Below are 22,106 nucleotides of genomic sequence, written 5' to 3' on the forward strand. Positions count from 1 at the left end.
GAAATATAGATCAATGGAACAAAATAGAAAGCCCAGAGATAAATCCACACACATATGGACACCTTATCTTTGACAAAGGAGGCAAGAATATACAATGGAGTAAAGACAATCTCTTTAACAAGTGGTGCTGGGAAAACTGGTCAACCACTTGTAAAAGAATGAAACTAGATCACTTTCTAACACCGCACACAAAAATAAACTCAAAATGGATTAAAGATCTAAATGTAAGACCAGAAACTATAAAACTCCTAGAGGAGAACATAGGCAAAACACTCTCCGACATAAATCACAGCAGGATCCTCTATGATCCACCTCCCAGAATTCTGGAAATAAAAGCAAAAATAAACAAATGGGATCTAATTAAAATTAAAAGCTTCTGCACAACAAAGGAAAATATAAGCAAGGTGAAAAGACAGCCTTCTGAATGGGAGAAAATAATAGCAAATGAAGCAACTGACAAACAACTAATCTCAAAAATATACAAGCAACTTATGCAGCTCAATTCCAGAAAAATAAACGACCCAATCAGAAAATGGGCCAAAGAACTAAATAGACATTTCTCCAAAGAAGACATACGGATGGCTAACAAACACATGAAAAGATGCTCAACATCACTCATTATCAGAGAAATGCAAATCAAAACCACAATGAGGTACCACTTCACACCAGTCAGAATGGCTGTGATCCAAAAATCTGCAAGCAATAAATGCTGGAGAGGGTGTGGAGAAAAGGGAACCCTCCTACACTGTTGGTGGGAATGCAAACTAGTACAGCCACTATGGAGAACAGTGTGGAGATTCCTTAAAAAATTGCAAATAGAACTCCCTTATGACCCAGCAATCCCACTGCTGGGCATACACACCGAGGAAACCAGAATTGAAAGAGACACATGTACCCCAATGTTCATCGCAGCACTGTTTATAATAGCCAGCACATGGAAACAACCTAGATGTCCATCAGCAGATGAATGGATAAGAAAGCTGTGGTTCATATACACAATGGAGTATTACTCAGCCGTTAAAAAGAATTCATTTGAATCAGTTCTGATGAGATGGATGAAACTGGAGCCGATTATACAGAGTGAAGTAAGCCAGAAAGAAAAACACCAATACAGTATACTAACACATATATATGGAATTTAGAAAGATAGCAATGACGACCCTGTATGCAAGACAGGAAAAAAGACACAGCTGTGTATAACGGACTTTTGGACTCAGAGGGAAAGGGAGAGGGTGGGATGATTTGGGAGAATGGCATTCTATCATGTATACTATCATGTAAGAATTGAATCGCCAGTCTATGTCTGACGCAGGATACAGCATGCTTGGGGCTGGTGCATGGGGATGACCCACAGAGATGTTATGGGGAAGGAGGTGGGAGGGGGGTTCATGTTTGGGAACACATGTAAGAATTAAAGATTTTAAAATTAAAAAAAAAAAAGAGAGAATAATGTAAAATAAATAAATAAATAAATAAATAAAAAAGCAAAAGCAAAAAAAAAAGAGGACCTTAGGAAGCATTATTACGAACAAAGTTAGTGAAGGTGATGGAATTCCAGCTGAGCTATTTCAAATCCTAAAAGATGATGTTGTTAAAGTGCTGCATTCAATATGCTAGTAAATACGGAAAACTCAGCAGTGGTCATGAGACTGGAAAAGGTCAGTTTTTATTCCAATCCCAAAGAAAGGTAATGCCAAAAAATGTTCAAACCATGGTACAATTGTGCTCATTTCACATGCTAGCAAGGTAATGCTCAAAATCCTTCAACCTAGGCTGTGGCAGTATGTAAACCAAGAACTACCAGATGTTCACGCTGGATTTAGATAAGGCAGTGGAACCAGAGATCAAATTGCCAACATCAACTGGATCACTGAAAAAGCAAGGGAATTCCAGAAAAACATCTACTTCTGCTTCATTGACTACACTAAAGCCTTTGACTGTGTGATCACAACAAACCGGAAAATTCTTCAAGAGATGAGAATACCAGACCACCTTACCTGTCTCCTGAGAAACCTGTATGTGGGTCAAGAAGCAACAGTAAGAACTGGACATGGAACAATGAACAGGTTCCAAATTGAATAAGAAGTACAACAAGGCTGTATGCTGTCACCCTGCTTATTTAACTTCTATGCAGAGTATATCTTGTGAAACACAGGCCTAGATGAATCACAAGCTGGAATCAAGATTGCCAGGAGTAATGTCAACAACTTCACATATGCAGATGCACTCTAATGGGCAGAAAGCAGAGAAACTAAAGAGCCTCTTGATGAGGGTGAAAAAGGAGAGTGAAAAAGCTGGCTTAAAACTCAACATTCCAAAGCCTAAGATCATAACATCTGGTCCCATCACTTCATGGCAAATAGATGGGGAAAAAATGGAAGCACTGACAGAGTTTATATTCTTGGGCTCCAAAATCACTGTGGACAGTGATTGCAGCCATTAAATCAAAAGACGCTTGCTCCTTGGAAGGAGAGCTACGACAAACCTAGATGGCATATTAAAAAGCAGAGACATCACTTTGACAACAAAGGTCTGCATAGTCAGAGCTATGGTTTCCCCAGTGTAGTCATACGTGGATGTGAGAGTTAGATCATATAGAAGGCTGAGCGCCAAAGAACTGAAGCTTGTGAACTGTGGTGTTGGAGAACTCTTGAGAGTCCCTAGGACGGCAAGGAGATCCAACCAGTCAATACTAAAGGAAATCATCCCTGAATGTTCATTGGAAGGACCGATGCTGAAGCTGAAGCTCTAATACTTTGGCCACCTGATGTAAGAACCAACTGATGGGAGAAGACCTTGATGCTGGGAAAGACTGAAGGCTGGAGGAGAAGGAGTGACAGAGGATGAGATGACTGGAAGGCATTACTGACTCAATGGACATGAGTTTGAGCAAACTCTGGGAGACAGTCAAGGACATGGAAGCCTGGCATGCTGCAGTCTAAGGGGTCACAAAGAGTAGGACACGACTTAGTGACTGAACAACAACAATTTGTTGACAGTCACAAGGTTGTGTAACCATCAGTTCAGTTTAGTTGCTCAGTCATGTCCGACTCTTTGCGACCCCATGGACTGCAGCACGCCAGGCTTCCCTGTCCATCCCAACTCCCAAAGCTGACTCAAACTCATGTCCACTGAGTCAGTGATGCCATTCAACCGTCTCATCCTCTGTCATCCCCTTCTCTTCCTGCCTTCAATCTTTCCCAGCATCAGGGTCTTTTCCAATGAATCAGTTCTTCATATCAGGTGGCCAAAGTATTGGAATTTCAGCTTTAGCATCAGTCCTTCCAGTGAATATTCAGGACTGATTTCCTTTAGGATTGACTAGTTGGATCTCCATGTAGTCCAAGAGACTCTCAAGAGTCTTCTCCAACATCACAGTTCAAAAGCATCAATTCTTCAATGCTCAGCTTTCTTTATAGTCCAACTCTCACATCCATACATGACTAGTGGAAAAACCATGGCTTTGACTAGATGTACCTTTATTGGCAAAGTAATGCCTGTGCTTTTTAATATGCTGTCTAGGTCGGTCATATCTTCTTCCAAGGAGCAAGCGTCTTTTAATTTCATGGCTGCACTCACCATCTGCAGTGATTTTCATGCAGTCACCAGATTTTGGTGCAACCATCACCACAATCCAATTCCAGAGTATTTTTGTCACTCTACAAATACACCCCAAAACTTCCACTTCTCCTGGCCCCTAATAATCAGTATCTGTTTACTTGCTCTAATGATTTCCCTATTCTGGACATTTTGTATAGATGGCAACATATGTGACCTTCTGTATCTGGCTTATTTCATGTAGCATAATGCTTTCAAGGCTTATCCATGTTGTGACAAGGATCAGTGCCTCATTCCATTCATGGGTGAATAATCCATTGTAAGGACATACCAGCTATATAATCCTATTAGTTTCAAAGTACAAGTGGACTACTCCATTGTACAGATATACTACGCTTTGCTTATTCATTCACCAGTTGATGGGCATTGGGTTATTTCTCATTTTAGGTATTATAAATAATGCTGTTATAAAAATTCATGTACATACAATTTCATATATAGGCACAGATTTCAATTATATATACCCTAGATCATATGGTAACTCTGTGTTTAACATTTTGAGGAACTGCCAAACTGTTTTTCAATGCAGCTGCACCATTTTACAGTCCTATCACCCCAGCAATGTATGGGGGAACTAATTTCTCTCCATCTTCAATACTTGTTGGGCTTGCCTGATAGCTCAGTTCGTGAAGAATCTGCCTGCAATGCAGGAGATGCTGGTTCAATTCCTAGGTCAGGAAGATCCACTGGAGAATGGATAGACTACCTACTCCCATATTCTTGGGCTTCCTTATTGGCTCAGCTGAAGAATCTGCCTGCAATGAATGAGACCTGGGTTCGATCCCTTGTTTGGGAAGATCCTCTGGGAAAGGGAAAGGCTAACCACACCAGTATTCTGGCCTGGAGAATTCCATGAACTGTATAGTCAGACACGACTAAGTGACTTTCACTTCAACATTTGTTATAGTTCACTTTTCTTCATTCTTTATTCTTCCCATGCTTCAACCTGGATAATCTCAATTGACCTGTCTTCCAAACTTGTTGGTTATTTCTTCTAACTACTCAAATCTGCTCTTCTGCCCTAGTGAAATTTTCATTTCAATTATTATACTCTTCGAATTCAGAATTCCTGTTTGGTTCTTTATAATAAGTTCTGTTGCTATATTTATCTCTTTTTTTTAATCTGATGAGACACTGTTCTCATACTTCTTTTTAGTTCTTTAGATATGGTTTTCTTCCATTTTTTGCACATATTTACATTAAGTGATTTAAATCTTTTTTCTAGTAAGTCTAACCTTTGGGATTCCTTAGACAGTTTCCATTAGTTGCTTTTTCTCCTGTTTATGAGCCACACCTTATTCCTTAGCTTGTTTCATTTTTCTATTGAAAAAGGATATAATGTAGCAACTCTGGAAATCAGTTTACACTGGTCTTCAAAATTTGTTATTGTTGTTACTTTACTGACTTTTCTGAAATAATTACTTAAACTGTGTATCCTTTGTTGAGTAGCAAAAGAATTCTACTCCATTAACAGTGATTTACTTAACCCCTACAACCAGTGAGTCTCCTGGACTCTGCTGTGTGTTGTGTTGGGCCATGCTTTCAATACAGTAGCTGACAACTCTGCCTTAGCCTTCACTTTCTACAAGTGAGAGCTTAGGGCCTTCTTGAGTTCTTTCCAAGTACATGAACAATCCTGCATGTGTGCATGGCCTTTTAAGATTCCCAGGAGTATGTCAGAGCTTTCCAAAGGCCCTGTGGATATCCAATACCCCAATTTTGTTCCTTTAATGCTTTTTGGTTAGCCTATTTCTTGCCTCAAATATTATCTAGCACCTCAGGCAACCACAAAGTTAAAAAATTTCCCCTGAATGTTTTCCACAAACTCCCCTGAGGAAAAGCTTTTTACATGGGCAAACTTGAGTCAAATTAACAAAGACAACTTTGCAAGTGTGGTCAGCCCCTCCAGGAAGCCCGCAGATGGGTCAAACAGTAGTTCTCTGGAAATGAAGCTTTGCGGAGTTTCAACCCTTCCATGCCCACTCTGGTGGCTACCAGCTTCCTGGTTTTTATTATGATTATGGGCTGTTGGAAAGAGATAGGAAAACAGGAATTGGATTGGCTGAGAGACCATAAAAATATGGTAAAACTGTTCTTGCCAATATTTAAATATATTTCTTGAATAAATACTCCCTCAGTTGCTTCATGCCTTTGGTTAACATCCAGAGTTCTATAAAAGTTTATTCTGATTATTTCTGCCAGTATTATTGATGTTTTTATGGATGAGACACTGTTTGGAGGTTCTTATTAAGGAGCTTTGGTTGATATTATCTATGGCTTAGATTTTCCATGTAGGCCTATACGTTGCAAATTAATTTTAGGGTATGAGGCAAGAATCAAGAGTCATGTTTTCCAATACTGATAGTCAGCAGTACTAACAATATTTCTATATTTTACCTATTGGATTTAAAAATTTTTGTCCAAAATCAATCTACCATTTAAGTATGGGTCTATTTTATTCTATTGACCCATTTGTCCCTATCATTATGCCAACACTATATTGTCTTGATTACTATGACTTTATAATAAATCTTGGAATCATGTAGAAGTCCTCAAATTTTATCTTTTTGAAGATTGTTTTTAGTAGAATAATTCCTTTGCATTTGATAGAAATTTTGAAAATCAGGTTTTCAATTTCTATTTTAGAAAAAGGCTGCTGGGAAATTGGTTGGGATTATACAGAATCTACAAATTAGTTTGGGAGGAAGAACTGATATCATACCAATATTAAGTCTTTCAATTCATGAATGTGGTATAGCACTCCATTCATAGGCATCTTTTTTACTTCCTGTCAACACTGTTCTCTAGTTATCGTTGCAGAGATGTTACAAATCTTCTCTTGATTTATTATTATGTACTTCATGTTTGGTGCTATTATAAATGGAAATTTTAAAGAAACTTTGTTTTCCAATTGTAGCTGCTAGTACACAGAAATACAGTTCATTTCTGCATACTGCTCTTTTACCTTGTGACTTTGGAAAGTTTACTTATTATATTTAGTGGTTGCTTTTTAGCTTCTTATGGATTTTTCATGTAAACAGTCGTGTCATATACAAAGAAAGACATTTTTACTTTTCCTTTCCTATTTCATATATATTTTTAATTGTTTCATTGACTAAAGCCTCCAAGTTTATACTGTTGAAGAGAAGGGGTAAAAGTGTACAGTCTGGGGTTTCTCTGGTGGCTCAAAGGTAAAGAATCCATCTGCCAGTGCAGGAGACATGGGTTCAGTCCCTGATCTGAGAAGATCCCACGTGCTGTGGGGCAACTAAGCCACGTGCCACAACTAGTAAGCCTGTGCCCTCCAGCCCATGTGCCCTGGAGCCTCCTGTGCTCCACAACAGGAGAGGCCCCCTCAGTGAGAAGCCTGTGCGCTGCAACTGGAGAGAGTGGCCCCCGCTCGCCGCAACTAGAGACAAGCCCACACAGCCAAAACTAAAGACAAATAAAACTACTAAAAAGTATAGTCTTGCCTGTTCTGACAATCTCTTTACTTTAATTGGAGCATGTAGTTAATTTTTACTTAACTTTTATTATCATTCATTCAAGGTTTGCCACTTAGCTATTTGTTTTCTATTCATCCTGTTTTTTTTTTCTTCTTTCCTAACATTTTTTTGGGCTTAATCAAATGTTCTTAGAATTCCATTATAATTCAACTGTTGACATTCTAGCTACACTTTTTGAATGTTTAAATGTTTGCTCTATGGATTGCAATATACATTCATTAACTTACCACACTCTACTGAAGAGTTAATATTTTTCTACTTCAGGTAAAATATAATTACCCTGTAAACAATTTCCTTCACCTCATACTGTCCTTTGTAGTACTGTTGTCAAATATGTTATATCTACATACATTACAGGCCCCATCATGCAATGTTACAATTTTGTTTTTAATTAACTTTAATAAAGATAAAATATATAGTCTTTTTTCTTTACCCATATATTTGGTTAGTGGCTCAGAGGGTAAAGTGTCTGCTTGCAGTGCGGGAGACCAGAGTTCGATCCCTGGGTCAGGGAGATCCCCTGGAGAAGGAAATGGCAACCCACTCCAGTATTCTTGCCTGGAGAATCCCATGGAGGGAGGAGCCTGGTAGGCTACAGTCCACGGGATCACAAAGAGTCGGACACGACTGAGTGACATCACTTCACTCACTTAGTCACTAAGTTGAGTCCGACTCCTGCGACCCCCCGGACTGCCAGGCCCCTCTGTCCGTGGTATTGTCTAGCTGAGAATACTGGAGTGGGTTACCATTTCCTTCTCCAGGGGATCTTCCCGACCCAGGAATCAAACCCAGGTCTCTTGCATTGCAGGCAGATTCTTTACTGACTGAGCTACAAGAGAAGTCCTACCCATATATTTATCAGCTGTTTAATCAGAATTATAATTAATGAGGGGCAATCTAGTGGTTATAAGACAAAGATGCTGCTAAACATCCTACAGTATATGGTATAGCCCCACTGAAACAAAGGATCATCCAGCTCAGAATGTCAATAGGGCGAAAGCTGAGAAACTGTCTTAAAATGTGTTATTTTTATCTGGTTGCTTTCAAGATAATTTCTTTACAGCTTTGGTTTTCAGTGTATTAACTGATATACCAACATAATATTGATTTTTTTGTTTTCATGTATTCTGCTTTGCAGGGAGGTCTCTGCCTCTGTTAAATCTGTACTTTTTTTAAAACCTGAACGTGAGAAATTTTTTAGCATTATTTTTTCAAATATTTTATGCCCAATTATCTTTCTTCTGTTCTTCTGGGACTCAATTACACTTATTTTAGGTTGTCTCTTACACTTATTTATATTGTCCCTTAGGTCCCTGACGATTTGGTTTTCATCCTCTTTCTCTCTGCTCTTCAGACTGAATTATTTCTTTTGATTTGTCTTTATCTTAATTGAACCTTTTTTTTTTTCTTCCTCCAAACTTCTGCTAAGCCTATACAGTGTATATTTTTTGGTGGATACGGTACTTTAAAGTGTCTATTGTTTAAGTTTATATTTCTTCCTGAAATTCTCCCTCTGTTCATTTTTACCTATTCCCCTTAAGTCCTGTTTTTAATTTTGTAAAACAAAATTTTATTAAACACCAGGATTTAGAATCAATGAAAAAATAGCTCAAAAAGGATTAACTTGTACACTGTTCAGGAGATAAATCTTGCAAAACCTAAGGTTCCATGTGGGTGTGCATTTGCTCATAAGATTGTGGCTTTTTGTTATTTAGTCACTAAGTCGTGTTTGACTCTTTGACGACCCATGCACTGCAGCCTGCCAGGCTCCTCCATCCATGGGATTTCCCAAGCAAGAATACTGGAATGGGTTGCCATTTCCTTCTCCAAGTCCTGTTTAGTATAGTTATTTTAAGTTAGTCTTTCCTACTAACTTCTGGGTCATCTTGGGGTCAGTTTCTATTAATTGCTTATCCCCCTAATCATGAGTCATGTTTTCTTGTTTTTTCAACTTTCTAATTATTTTTGGTTATTAAATATTGTGGCTGATATACTTGCAGATATTATGGATTATATCATTTTCCTCTGAAGGTTGCTAATTTTTATTGAGAGTCAGCTTTTTTATTATATTTATTTATTTTAATGGGAGGCTAATTACTTTACAATATTGTAGTGGTTTTTGCCACACGCTGACATGAATCAGCCATGGGTGTACATGTGTTCCCCATTCTGAACCCCCGCCCCGGCCACCTCCCTCCCCATCTCCTCCCTCAGGGTCGTCCCAGTGCACCAGCCCTGAGCACCCTGTCTCGTGCATCGAGCCTGGACTGGCGATCTGTTTCACATATGGTGATATACATCTTTCAATGCTATTCTCTCAGATCATCCCACCCTTGCCTTCTCCCACAGAGTCCAAAAGTCTGTTCTTTACATCTGCGTTGATAAAGAGTCAACTTTTATGAACTCAAACTTCAAATCACCTCCTCTGTTCTGGAAAGGAGCTACATCTCTTCTCAGCCCCTTAGCCTCCCATCTGTTCCATTTGCTGCAAGGTCCCCGGGAGTCTCCCTCACACAAAGTTCAGGAGTCACTCAAGTGTATTTGGACTGAATTTACATAGAGATTTTTTCTGTGATTTCCCCCTTACTTTCCAGCCTTGCTAACAGTTCTGAACTCTGTTCTCTGACTCCATAAGCTGGTAAGGCTGTTTCTTTCTGTACAAACTGGCAGTAAGGTGGGGTGGTACTAGGCAAAAAGTCACAGAAACATAAATTTCATCCAATACAGTTTTCCTCTTTCAAGGAACAGCTCTTCTTCAGTTTCTGCCTGCTTTTGGTTATTCTTCAGAGCCTTCAAATATTTTTGTTTCATACTTGATACAACTTTAATATCTGCAAGAAGGATAATCCAATACCAGTAATTTCACCAATACTGGAATTCCAATTATAATTTTTAAATGTGAATAATTTTATTGGAAATAAAGGTTATTGTAGCCACTTATATCTTGACATAGTCATCTCTCCTACTTCTTATGCACAGCTGCCAGTACAAAGCAAACAATCAAAGTTTCTACATGACACTACTTCCATGCCTGAATAAGATTTTCCATAGTATAATGAAAATAATGAGGATTTTGGAACCAGAGAAATCCTTTACTAGCTGCATAAACTTAAAAGATGATATACCTTTTTATGCTTTCCCACTTATTTATGACAGTGGTCATTTAAAAATCACAAGGTCATTAAAAAGATCAAACGTTTATATTACAAAGCACATAGTAAATGTTAAAAACAAATCTTGGTTTCTTTCTCTTGGACCTTTTCTCCAAACAGTGAAAACAGAGGGAATTCCTAAAACACGACCATCTTTTATTATTAAGAAATGCAAATCAAAACTACAATGAGGTATCACCTGACACCAGTCAAAATGGCCATCATCCAAAAATCTACAAACAATAAATGCTGGAGAGGATGTGGAGAAAAGGGAATCCTCCTACACTGTTGGTAGGAATGCAAACGGACACAACCATTATGAAGAACAGTATGGAGAATACCTAAAAGAGTAGGAATAAATCTACCATATGACCCCGTAATCCCACTACCGGGCATATACCCTGAAAAAGCCACAATTCTAAAAGACACAACAAGTACTCCAATGTTCACTGCAGCTCTATTTACGACAGGCAGGACATGGAAGCAACCTAGATGTCCCTTGACAGATGAACGGTTAAAGAAGACGTGGTACATATACACGATGGACTATTACTCAGCCATAAAAAAGAATGCATTTGAGTCAGTTCTATTGAGATGGATTAACCTAGAGCCTGTTATGCAGAGTGAAGTCATAAAGAGAAAAACAAATACCATATACTAATGCATACATATGAAGTCTAGAAAAATGGTACTGATGAACCTATCTGCATGGAAGGAATGGAGACACAGCTGTAAAGAATGGACGTGTGGATACAGTTGTGGAAGGAGACAGCAGGATTTATGGAGAAAGTAGCATCGACATATATACACTATCCTGTGTAAAGCAGATGGCTGGTGAGAAGCTGCTATGTAACACAGGGAGCCCAGCCTGATGCTCTGTAATGACCAAGAGGGGTGAGATGGGGAGTGGAGGGAGGCTCTAGAAGGAGGGGATATATGTATAATCGTGGCCGATTCGTGTTGTTATATGGCAGAAACCAACACAGTATTGTAAAGCAATTTTCCTCCAATTGAAAACGAAATTTTAAAAAATGACCATCTTTTACTAGTCAATTAGTAACATTTAATCAAGTTTAAGTTATAAGGATGAAAGAACACAAGGAGAGAGAACAAATCTCACTTTATGAACAAGCATGAGACAGCAGGGACTGTCCAAGGAGACACTGAATCCAGGCAGGACCCACATCTCCACAGTTTCTCTGGTTAAGCAAGCGCACAGGGAGGAGGAAGGCTGGCAACACAGGGGCATCTTTATCACAGAATTTCTCCATGAGTAAATGGGAAAGGACTTTCTTTCTATGGATATAAGTGTACAATAAAACACAATAATCTAACAAGCAAACGTGCTATTTAGAAGAGCAACACAGGTTTCAAAACTGAAATAAATGAAAAGGTAAATATGAAAAATAACTTTCAAAGCTTAAATCACACATTTTAAATTTTAAAAAACTTATTGTGCTTCTTCTTATCTATGAAAGTAAATTTTGTTCCTTATAAAAAAACCAAAAAGTTAAAATTGTATAGGACTGTGTTTTATAATTTTTTAAGATTAATAGATTATGAAAATTTATCATGCATTTATATATAGTTTTACATGATTTTTTAAAATGCATTATAGTTCCTGATATAAATATGACAGTTTTTTTCTTCAGTCTACAGACTATTGGGATTTTAGGTTATTTATAATTTTCAAAACTATAAATTATTCATAGATGATTTTACACACCTCTGATGATTTCTTGCCTTTGTCACTTGTAAATATAATCAGCATACAATTAATATCCTTACCTAAGCATTACTTAAAACGTTAACAAATAAGGAAACAAAGATGAAGCCTTATGAAACACAGAAGAGGATATGTTCCAGACTGCATCAATTCATTATTGTTCCTTAAATATAGGTATGTTGCCATCTAATTGCATCATCTTCCGATTCATATTTCTCCATCTTTTCCACAAGCATATAGGAGACTTTATTATATCCAGCTTCACTATTTCTACAGAATTCATTTGACCTGTGTTTCTAGTATCCTATCACAAAAGCATAATCAGGCATCAATTGTTCTAAGTGAATTTGTATAGGTTTTCTTTTCTAAGTTTATTAGAGACCAACACAGTTGTTCTAAAGAAAGCAAAGTGTTAAGTATTGCTCCCATAGACAGGAGAGAGCTGAGGAGGTAACTGGTGTGAGAAATAAGAAAGAATTAGAATTGTTAGTTTTTAAGACTCTGGTTATTACATAAGGTTATATACTACTAACATGATATACATTCTGAGCGTTAAATCACTAAAAATAAGCTGAAGGAGAAAAGCCTGAAAAGAAAAATGAACATATTTAAGTAATGACACAGTGTGTCTTTTGAATGTAATATTTTAATGTTTTTGACTGTTTTAATAGTCAAAATAGTGCTGCTGCTAAGTCGCTTCAGTTGTGTCTGACTCTGTTTGACCCCATAGATGGCAGCCCACCAGGCTCCACCGTCCCTGGGATTTTCCAGGCAAGAACACTGGAGTGGGGTGCCATTTCCTTCTCCAATGCATGAAAGTGAAAAGTGAAAGTGAAGTCGCTCAGTCGTGTCCGACTCTTAGCGACCCCATGGCCTGCAGCCCACCAGGCTCCTTCGTCCACGGGATTTTCCAGGCAAGAGCACTGGAGTGGGGTACCATTGCCTTCTCCAGTGCATGAAAGTGAAAAGTGAAAGTGAAGTCGCTCAGTCGTGTCCGACTCTTAGCGACCCCATGGCCTGCAGCCCACCAGGCTCCTTCGTCCACGGGATTTTCCAGGCAAGAGCACTGGAGTGGGGTACCATTGCCTTCTCCAGTGCATGAAAGTGAAAAGTGAAAGTGAAGTCGCTCAGTCGTGCCCGACCCTTAGCGACCCCATGGCCTGCAGCCCACCAGGCTCCTTCGTCCATGGGATTCTCCAGGCAACAGCACTGGAGTGGGGTGCCATCGCCTTCTCCGAAAACAGTGCTAGTGATAGTCATTTAATAGTCATAATAGTGCCAGTTATGGTCATGTATCCATATCCATAAGCAGTGAATAAGAACAGAGGTATTTCCTTAGCTTTCTTAGTCAGGTCTACACTGGTGTAAACCAGAGGTCAGCAGAATTTTTCTGTAAAGAGCCAGATAGTAAATATCTGATCTTGTGGGCCACGTAGTCTCTGCTGTAACTATTCAACTCTGACATTGTAGCACTACAGCATCATAGACAACATGCAAACAAATGGATGTGGATGTATCCCAATAAAACTTTATTTTAAAAAACCAGGTTGTGATTGTGGGCCAGATTTGCCCTGCAGTTTGTGATCCACTAGTGTAAACAATGTGAACAAATATCTAGGGCAAAATCATACTTAGCAATCTTCTGAACATGTCCTAAAGCTACATACAGTGGGCAAGAAATATTATATAAATCAGTGCAATTTTACTGCCTTATGACATTACAAGAATAACAGATTCATATACAGTGAATTCAGTATATAGTTGAAACAATTTTTCTATCTATCATCAAAACCTGAGAATGAGGTACCTGTGCATAATCACCAAAAGGTTGAGAATAAGCAATGCACTTCTCCAATGTGTGTTGTGATTCATTTCCCTGAGAGATGGTATCCAGAATGTTGCTTGCAATTCCAGTCTTCTGTACAGTGGTTTTACTTGCAGGGGCTTAAGGCAAAATCAATATATAAACTTTAGTTAGCTTGTTTTATTATAAATTACAGAGTATAAAACCCATTAATTCAGCATATTCTCAAGTAGAACACAAATTTTAGTTTGCCAGTAAAGATCTACATTTATTATTCTTGTGTGCATGTGCTAAGTCGCTTCAGTTGTGTCTGACTCTGTGACCCTAAGGACTGCATTCCACCAGGCTCCTCTGTCTATGGGATTCTCCAGGCAAGAATACTGGAGTGGGTTGCTGTTTCCTTCTCCAGAGAATCTTTCCGACCCAGGGCTGAACTCGCATCTCTGACATCTAACTTGCATTGGCAGGCAGGTTCTTTACCACTAGTGCCACCTGGGAAGCCCTTTATTATTCCTAGGGGAAAAATATATATATAGTATCGTCTAGTTTGTTTTAAACAACCAAAAATGGAAACCTGCTCTATGGGTAATAATCTTGATGGAAACATTTAAAAAGTATATGTCTAATCTCTAAAGTGAGGCATTCAAAATGTAAATTAACCATTCTTATTAATCCAACAGTTGTAACCATCAAATTGTAGACCAGATAAAAACAGAGAGGGCATACGAGAAGCCTACTTCCTTCCTGGCTCAGATGATAAAGAATCTGCCCGCCAGGAGAGACCAGGGGAGACCAGGGATCAATCCCTAGGTTGAGAAGATACCTGGGGAAGGGAATGTCAACTTACTCCAGTATTCTTGCCTGGGAAATCCCATGGACAGAGGAGTCTGGCAGGCTATAGTCTATGGGGTCACAAAGACTCAGCCATGACTGAGTGACTAACACTTTCTTTCTTTCATACCAGAAGCACAGTAAATTTTTTCTGGCTTTAAAAAATTATAAATTAATGGTTAGGTTCAAGAGGATACTTCATAAAAAACAAAGAATGTATATTAAAAACAAAATTCATCTTTCATCTCTTTTCATTCAGTTTTATTCTTTTTCCCAGAGGTAACAGCTTAGTATTTTCTCAGATTTAACTTAATGCATTTATACATTCAAGTACATGCATAAAAGAATACATAGCTTTAAATAAACATAAATGGAATCAATCTATGAACACATGTGTTTCTTGTATTCAACAATTTGCTTTAGAGATCATTTAATATTAGTGTATGTAGTGCTTCCTCAACTATATATTTCACTTTATGACAAACTATTTAATCATTCCCCTATTGATGACCATTAAGGCACTTTCCAATTTTTCACTATTGAAAACCAAGGCTGCAGTGAATATCTTAGTGCCTGGAAAACAACACATTTGTGATTTTTTTCTTAAAACTATACTTGAATTAATAGTTTTAATTTACTAATTGAAGGCATGAGGAGGTCCTCTAAAAATGTAAATGAGAATTCCACTTCTGCCGATTATTAGTAACTAATATATTGGGAGGATTTGGCAAATACTCCCAATATATTAGATAATATAGAAGATTGAACTTCATATTTAAGAAATATGATTCTATATATACTATAAAGAATTATAGCACTGCCAAATAATTCCTTTATCCAATTATTTTCAATCATAATTCCATTATAACTCATAATAGATAATTCATAATGGAATCAATTATGCAATTCAATTATGAATCAAGGAATTCAATAAACATATGCTTAAGAAAATATTATGAAAGATGTTTTTCTTAAATAAAATAGAACATACATTAAAAGCTTTAATTTAATTATTCTTTCAATTTAAGGACTAAGGTCATAATTAGACTTCAGCTGGTCAACAGGCATTATTTGCTTTCATTAAGTTAAAAATTAAAGTGAAACTCGTTATGAAAAGTATTCAGTAGAACTCCAAAATACTAATAGGGAGCTTTTCACTTACATGATAAGCACACACTGGGCAACACACTAGCCAAGTTCAAGTATGGATTTTTACTGAGCCGAATTTCTTTTGGTGGCTCTCCCAAGAGTGAAGTCTGATTCTTAGAGGCAGCCTATTTATCAAAAAAAGAGAGTGAGTGCTTAATGATAGGTAAAAGAAAATTAAAATGCAGAAAGTGTAGGGAAATACTTATTCTGCAATAAATGTAGTTTAGTGTAACAAAAATTTGTGAAACAATGTTTAAAGCTATAAATTTATAAAATATTTATGGATACTGATTAAAATGATCACATTTCACCTGCTACTATTTTTCCAATTAGTTTTTTAAAAAACCATTCTAGAACCATAGAACTTTAGAACTGAAAGAGAACTAAAGGTCATCTTGTACAACCTTCTCATTTGAATCAGGAGAGAATTCATGCTCACAAGAAGAAACAAATCCCATACCTTCTAGATCCCACAAGTTGCAACTAAGACCCAGTGCAGCCAAATAAATAAATATTAATAAATATTTTTTTAATTACAAAATATTGCTGAAAGAAACTAAAGACATAAATAAAAGAACATCCCATTTTCATGTATTAGATTTAATGTTAAAATTTCAATACAAACCAAAGAGATCTATAAATTCAATATAACCCCTATCAAAATTCTAACTTTTGTAAAGGGCAGAAATAGAAAATTCAATCCTAAAATTGATATGAAATATCAAGGGACTCAAAACAATAAAAATAATATTGAAAAAGATGAACAAGAATGGAAGGCTCACATTTTTTAAATTTTGAACTTATTACACAGCTGTAGTAATTGCAATAGTACAATACTAGCATAAAGACAGACAAATAAACCAAAGGAATAGGATACAGAGCCCAGAAACAAATTACTGTATACATGATAAGATGATTTTCCATGAGTGTCAGAACTATACAATGAGGCAGCCTTTTCAACAAAAATGGGAAAACTAGATATCCACATAAAAGAATGAAGTGGATCTTCACCAAACACCATATATAAAAATTAACTCAAAATGGATCAAAGACCTAACAGTAAGAGCTAAAACTAAAAATCTTAAAAGAAAAACTTAGGTAAAAAGCTTCATAATACTAGATTTGTCAACCATTTCTTAGAGATGAAAAAACAGAAACTAGAAAAAAAAATATCATATACTGGGCCACAAAACAAATCTTAACAAATTTAAGAGTACTAAAATCATATCAAGGGTTGTTCTGACTACAATGGTAGTCTAAGAGGAAAACTGGAAAATTCAGAGATATGTACAAATTAAATAACATACTCTTGAACAACCAATAAGCCAAAGAAGAAATCAAAGGAGACATCAAAAAGTATCTTGAGACAAATGAAAATGGAAACACCACAAATCAAAACTTATGGAATGCAGGAAAAGCAGCTTTAAAGAGAAGTTTATGGCAATAAATGTCTACATGAAGAAAAAAGAAAGATCTCACAGAAACAATCTAAATTTACACCTCAAGTTACTAGTAAAAGAAGACCAAACTAAGCCCAAAATTAGCAGAAAAAGGAAATAATAAAGATCAGAAGTAAATGAAATAGCACTATAAAGACAGATCAATGAAATTAAGTGTAGGTGTTTTGAAAAGATAAACAAAATAGACAATTTGGCTTTACTAACCAAGAGAAAAAGAGGACTCAAGTAAATATCACTGACCCCTGAACAACAAGAGTTTGAACTGTGCAGGTCCACACGTGGATATCTCAAAAGCAAACATAATACCTATATTTTCATTTTACAGATCTTTGACTTAGCTAAGTGTGGGGAAGTTTGTGTTCAATTAGAGATCACAACATGTGTAATCAAAAAGGGTCCCTGAGGGACTTCCCTGGCGGTCCAGTGGTCAACAATCTGTCTGCCAATGCAGGGGACACAGGTTCAATCCCAGGTCCAGGAACTAAGATTCCACAGGCTGCGGGACAACTAAGCTCAGGCGCCACAACTACTGAGCCTGCACGCTGCAACTACTCAGCTTACATGCCCTAGAGCCCGTGCTTAGCCACAAGAGTAGCTACCACAATGAGCAGCCTGCATACCGCAACCCCTGCTCACCACAACGAGAAAGCCCGTGCCTCACAACAAAGACCCAACACAACCAAACATTTTTGTAAAATAAATTAAACATGTTTTTTAATTAAAAAAAAAAAATCCTGATTCTATCCAGACTTTCAGTTACATGGATTTTTGAGTGCTTGCTTGTCAGTACTCCTCACCGCTTTGTTGTTTAACAGTCAACTGCAGATACAAATGGAGGAGGAGACATTAAAATTACAGATACCACAGAAATACAAAGGATCATAAGCAATTATTATCAACAAATACATGCCAACCAACTGGGCAACCTAAGGGGAAAAATGGATAAATTTCTAGAAACATACAAGCTATCAAGACTGAATCAAGAAGAAACAAAATATAAACAGAGCAATAATGAGGAAGAAGTAATCAAATACCTGACAACAATCAAAAGCCCAGGACCAAGTGGTTTCACTGGTGAATTGTACCAAAGATCTAAAGAAGAATTAACATCAATCCTTCTGAAACTCTTCCCAAAAACTGAAGAAAAGGAATACCTCCTAACCTATTTTATGAGGCCAGCATTGCTCTCAAACCAAAGCTAGACAAAAATATTACAAGAAAAAAAAAAAAGAAACAGGCCAATATCCCTGATGAACACAGATACAAAAATCCTCAACACAGTACTAGCAGACCTAAATGAAATACCGCTGCTGCTGCTGCTAAGTCGCCTCAGTCGTGTCTGACTCTGTGCGACCCCAGAGTCGGCAGCCCACCAAGCTCCCCTGTCCCTGGGATTCTCCAGGCAAGCACACTGGAATGGGTTGCCATTTCATTCTCCAATGCATGAAAGTGAAAAGTAAAAGTGAAGTTGCTCAGTCGTATCCGACTCCTAGCGACCCCATGGACTGCAGCCTACCAGGCTCCTCCGTCCATGGGATTTTCCAGGCAAGAGTACTGGAGTGGGGTGCCATTGCCTTCTCCTAACAACCTGAATTAACAACACATTAAAAGGATTGTACACCATGATCAAGTGGGATTTATCCCTGGGAAGCAAGAATGGTTCAACACAGGCTAATCAATAAATGTGATACACCACATAAACATAATAAAGGATAAAACCATATGACTGTCTTAATAGATACAAAAAATACACTGGACAAAATTCACATCATTTCATGATCAAAACTCTGAACAAATTTTAGTATCAGTTCAGTCGCTCAGTCGTGTCAAGGAGTCGTGTCTGACTCTTTGTGACCCCATGAATCGCAGCATGCCAGGCCTCCCTGTCCATCATCAACTCCCGGAGTTTACCCAAACCCATGTCCGTCAAGTCGGTGATGCCATCCAGCCATCTCATCCTCTGTCATCCCCTTCTCTCCTGCCCCCAATCCCTCCCAGCATCAGAGTCTTTTCCAGTGAGTCAGCTCTTCGCATCAGGTGACCAAAGTATTTGCGTTTCAGCTTCAGCATCAGTCCTTTCAATGAACACCCAGGACTGATCTCCTTTAGGATGGACTGGCTGGATCTCCTTGCAGTCCAAGGGACTCTCAAGAGTCTTCTCCAACACAGTTCAAAAGCATCAATTCTTCAGCACTCAGCTTTCTTCACAGTCCAACTCTCACATCCATACATGACCACTGGAAAAACCATAGCCTTGACTAGAGGGACCTTCGTTGACAAAGTAATGTCTCTGCTTTTGAATATGCTATCTAGGTTGGTCATAACTTTCCTTCCAAGGAGTAAGCATCTTTTAATTTCATGGCTGCAGTGATTTTGGAGCCAAAAAAAAATAAAGTCTGACGCTGTTTCCACTGTTTCCCCATCTATTTCCCATGAAGTGATGGGACCAGATGCCATGATCTTCGTTTTCTGAATGTTGAGCTTCAAGCCAACTTTTTCACTCTCCTCTTTCACTTTCAACAAGAGGCTTTTTAGTTCCTCTTCACTTTCTGCCATAAGGGTGGTGTCATCTGCATATCTGAGGTTATTGATATTTCTCCCCGCAATCTTGATTCCAGCTTGTGCTTCTTCCAGCCCAGCGTTTCTCATGATGTACTCTGCATATAAGTTAAAGAAGCAGGGTGACAATATACAGCCTTGTCGTATTCTTTTTCCTATTTGGAACCAGTCTGTTGTTCCATGTCCAGTTCTAAGTGTTGCTTCCTGACCTGCATACAGGTTGCTCAAGAGGCAGGTCAGGTGGTCTGGTATTCCCATCTCTTTCAGAATTTTCCACAGTTTATTGTGATCCACACAGCCAAAAGCTTTGGCATAGTCAATAAAGCAGAAATAGATGTTTTTCTGGAACTCTCTTGCTTTTTCGATGGTCCAGCAGATGTTGGCAATTTGACCTCTGGTTCCTCTACCTTTTCTAAAACCAGCTTGAACATCTGGAAGTTCACAGTTCACGTATTGCTGAAGCCTGGCTTGGAGAATTTTGAGCATTCCTTTACTAGCATGTGAGATGAGTGCAATTGTGTGATAGTTTGAGCATTCTTTGGCATTCCCTTTCTTTGGGATTGGAATGAAAACTGACCTTTTCCAGCACAGAGAAATCTATATACCTCAACATAATAAAAGCTATATATAAAGGATAACCTCACAGTTGACATGGTAGCTTTTCCTCTAAGATCAGGAACATGACAACAATGCCCACTTTTACTACTTTTAGTCACCACAGTATTAGAAGTCTTAGCCAGAATAATTTTGCAAGAAAAAGGAAATAAAAGGTATCTAAATAAAAAAGGAAGAAATTAAACCATCTCTGTTGGCATCCATCACATTTCTATATACTAACAATGAACTATTCAAAAAGAAATTATGAAAACAATGCTAGTTATAATAGCACCAAAAAGAGTAAAATACTTTGGAGTAAATTTAGCCAAGGAGGTGAAAGATCTATATACTGCAAACTATATGACTGATGAAAAGAAATTGAAAGTTACACAAATAACTGGAAAGATATCTTGGATTTACAGATTTGAAAAATTAATATTGTTAAAATGCCCACACTGCCCAAAGTGATCTACAAATTCAAAGCAATCCCTGTCAAGATTTCAATGGCACTTTTCACAGAAATAGAACAAACAATCCTAAAATTTATGTGGAACTTCAAAAGATCCTGAATAGCCAACACAATCTTGAGGAAAAATTCAAAGCTGGTGGCATCACGCTTCCTGGTCCCAAACTATATTACAAAACTACAGTCAACAAAACAGTATGGTACATGCATAAAAACAGACCTGCTGATCTATGAAAAAAATAGATCCCAGAAATAAAGCCAGATATATGTGGTCAACTAACATTTGAAATGGGTGCCAAGAACACACATGGGTAAAGGACACTCTCTTTAATAAATGGTGTTGGGAAATCTGCATGTCAATATGGAAAAAAATGACTCTAGATCCCGATCTTACACAATACACAAAAATGTACTCAAACTGGATTAAAGACTTAAAAATAAGAGCTGAATTCATAAAACTACAAGAAAATATAGAGGAAAAGCTACTTGACATTGGTCTTAGTAATCATTTTTTGATATCATTTTGTGGTATCAAAGTATAGACAACAAAAGCAGAATTAAGCAAGAGCTAAAAAGCTAAACTGGCATACTACAATCCATGGGGTTGCAGAGTCAGACATGACTTAGTGACTGAATGACAAAAAACTAGAGTTTCTCTACAGCAAAGGAAACAACAAGATTAAAAGGCAACGGAAGAACATATTCGCAAACCATACACAGGAACTCAATAGCAAAGAAAAAATAGCCTAATTAAAACACAGCAAAGAATCTGAATAGACATTTTTGCAAAGAAGATATACAGATGACCAATATGCATATGAAGAGGCTTTTAACATCACTGATCACTGGAGAAATGCAAATTCAAAACCACAGTGAGAGACGATGTTGGTGAGGATGTGGAGAAACTGAAACCCTCATGCTCTGAGGGTAGAAATATAAAATGGTACAGCTGCTATGGAAAATAGAATGGCAGTTCCTCAAAAAATTAGAAAATATCTTGATGCTGGGAAAGATTGAAGGCAGGAGGAGAAGGGGATGACAGAGGATGAGATGGCTGGATGGCATCACTGACTCGGACATGAGTTTGAGCAAGCCCCGGGAGTTGGTGATGGACAGGGAAGCTTGGCGTGCTGCAGTCCATGGGGTCACCAAGGATCGGACACAACTGAACGAATGAACTAAACTGATGTTCCATATGATTCCCCTAATTCCACGTCTGGGTAAATACCCCAAAGAAC

The 22,106-nt window shown here is 37.8% G+C and overlaps 1 protein-coding gene across 1 annotated transcript in view; it reads right to left on the reverse strand.

Annotated features, from left to right (window-relative positions):
* Positions 1 to 22,106, reverse strand: part of RAVER2 (ribonucleoprotein, PTB binding 2) — a 150,149-nt gene that overhangs the window by 41,926 nt on the left and 86,117 nt on the right. Inside the window, exons 10-11 of the mRNA XM_052637256.1 lie at positions 15,800 to 15,911; positions 13,810 to 13,946 (exon numbers count right to left, since the gene is read on the reverse strand). Of these exons, the coding sequence (XP_052493216.1) occupies positions 13,810 to 13,946; positions 15,800 to 15,911 (249 nt within the window). The remainder of the gene's footprint in view (positions 1 to 13,809; positions 13,947 to 15,799; positions 15,912 to 22,106) is intronic.

Source organism: Budorcas taxicolor, chromosome 3 (genome assembly GCF_023091745.1).
Source record: "Budorcas taxicolor isolate Tak-1 chromosome 3, Takin1.1, whole genome shotgun sequence".
Classification (NCBI taxonomy): domain Eukaryota; kingdom Metazoa; phylum Chordata; class Mammalia; order Artiodactyla; family Bovidae; genus Budorcas; species Budorcas taxicolor.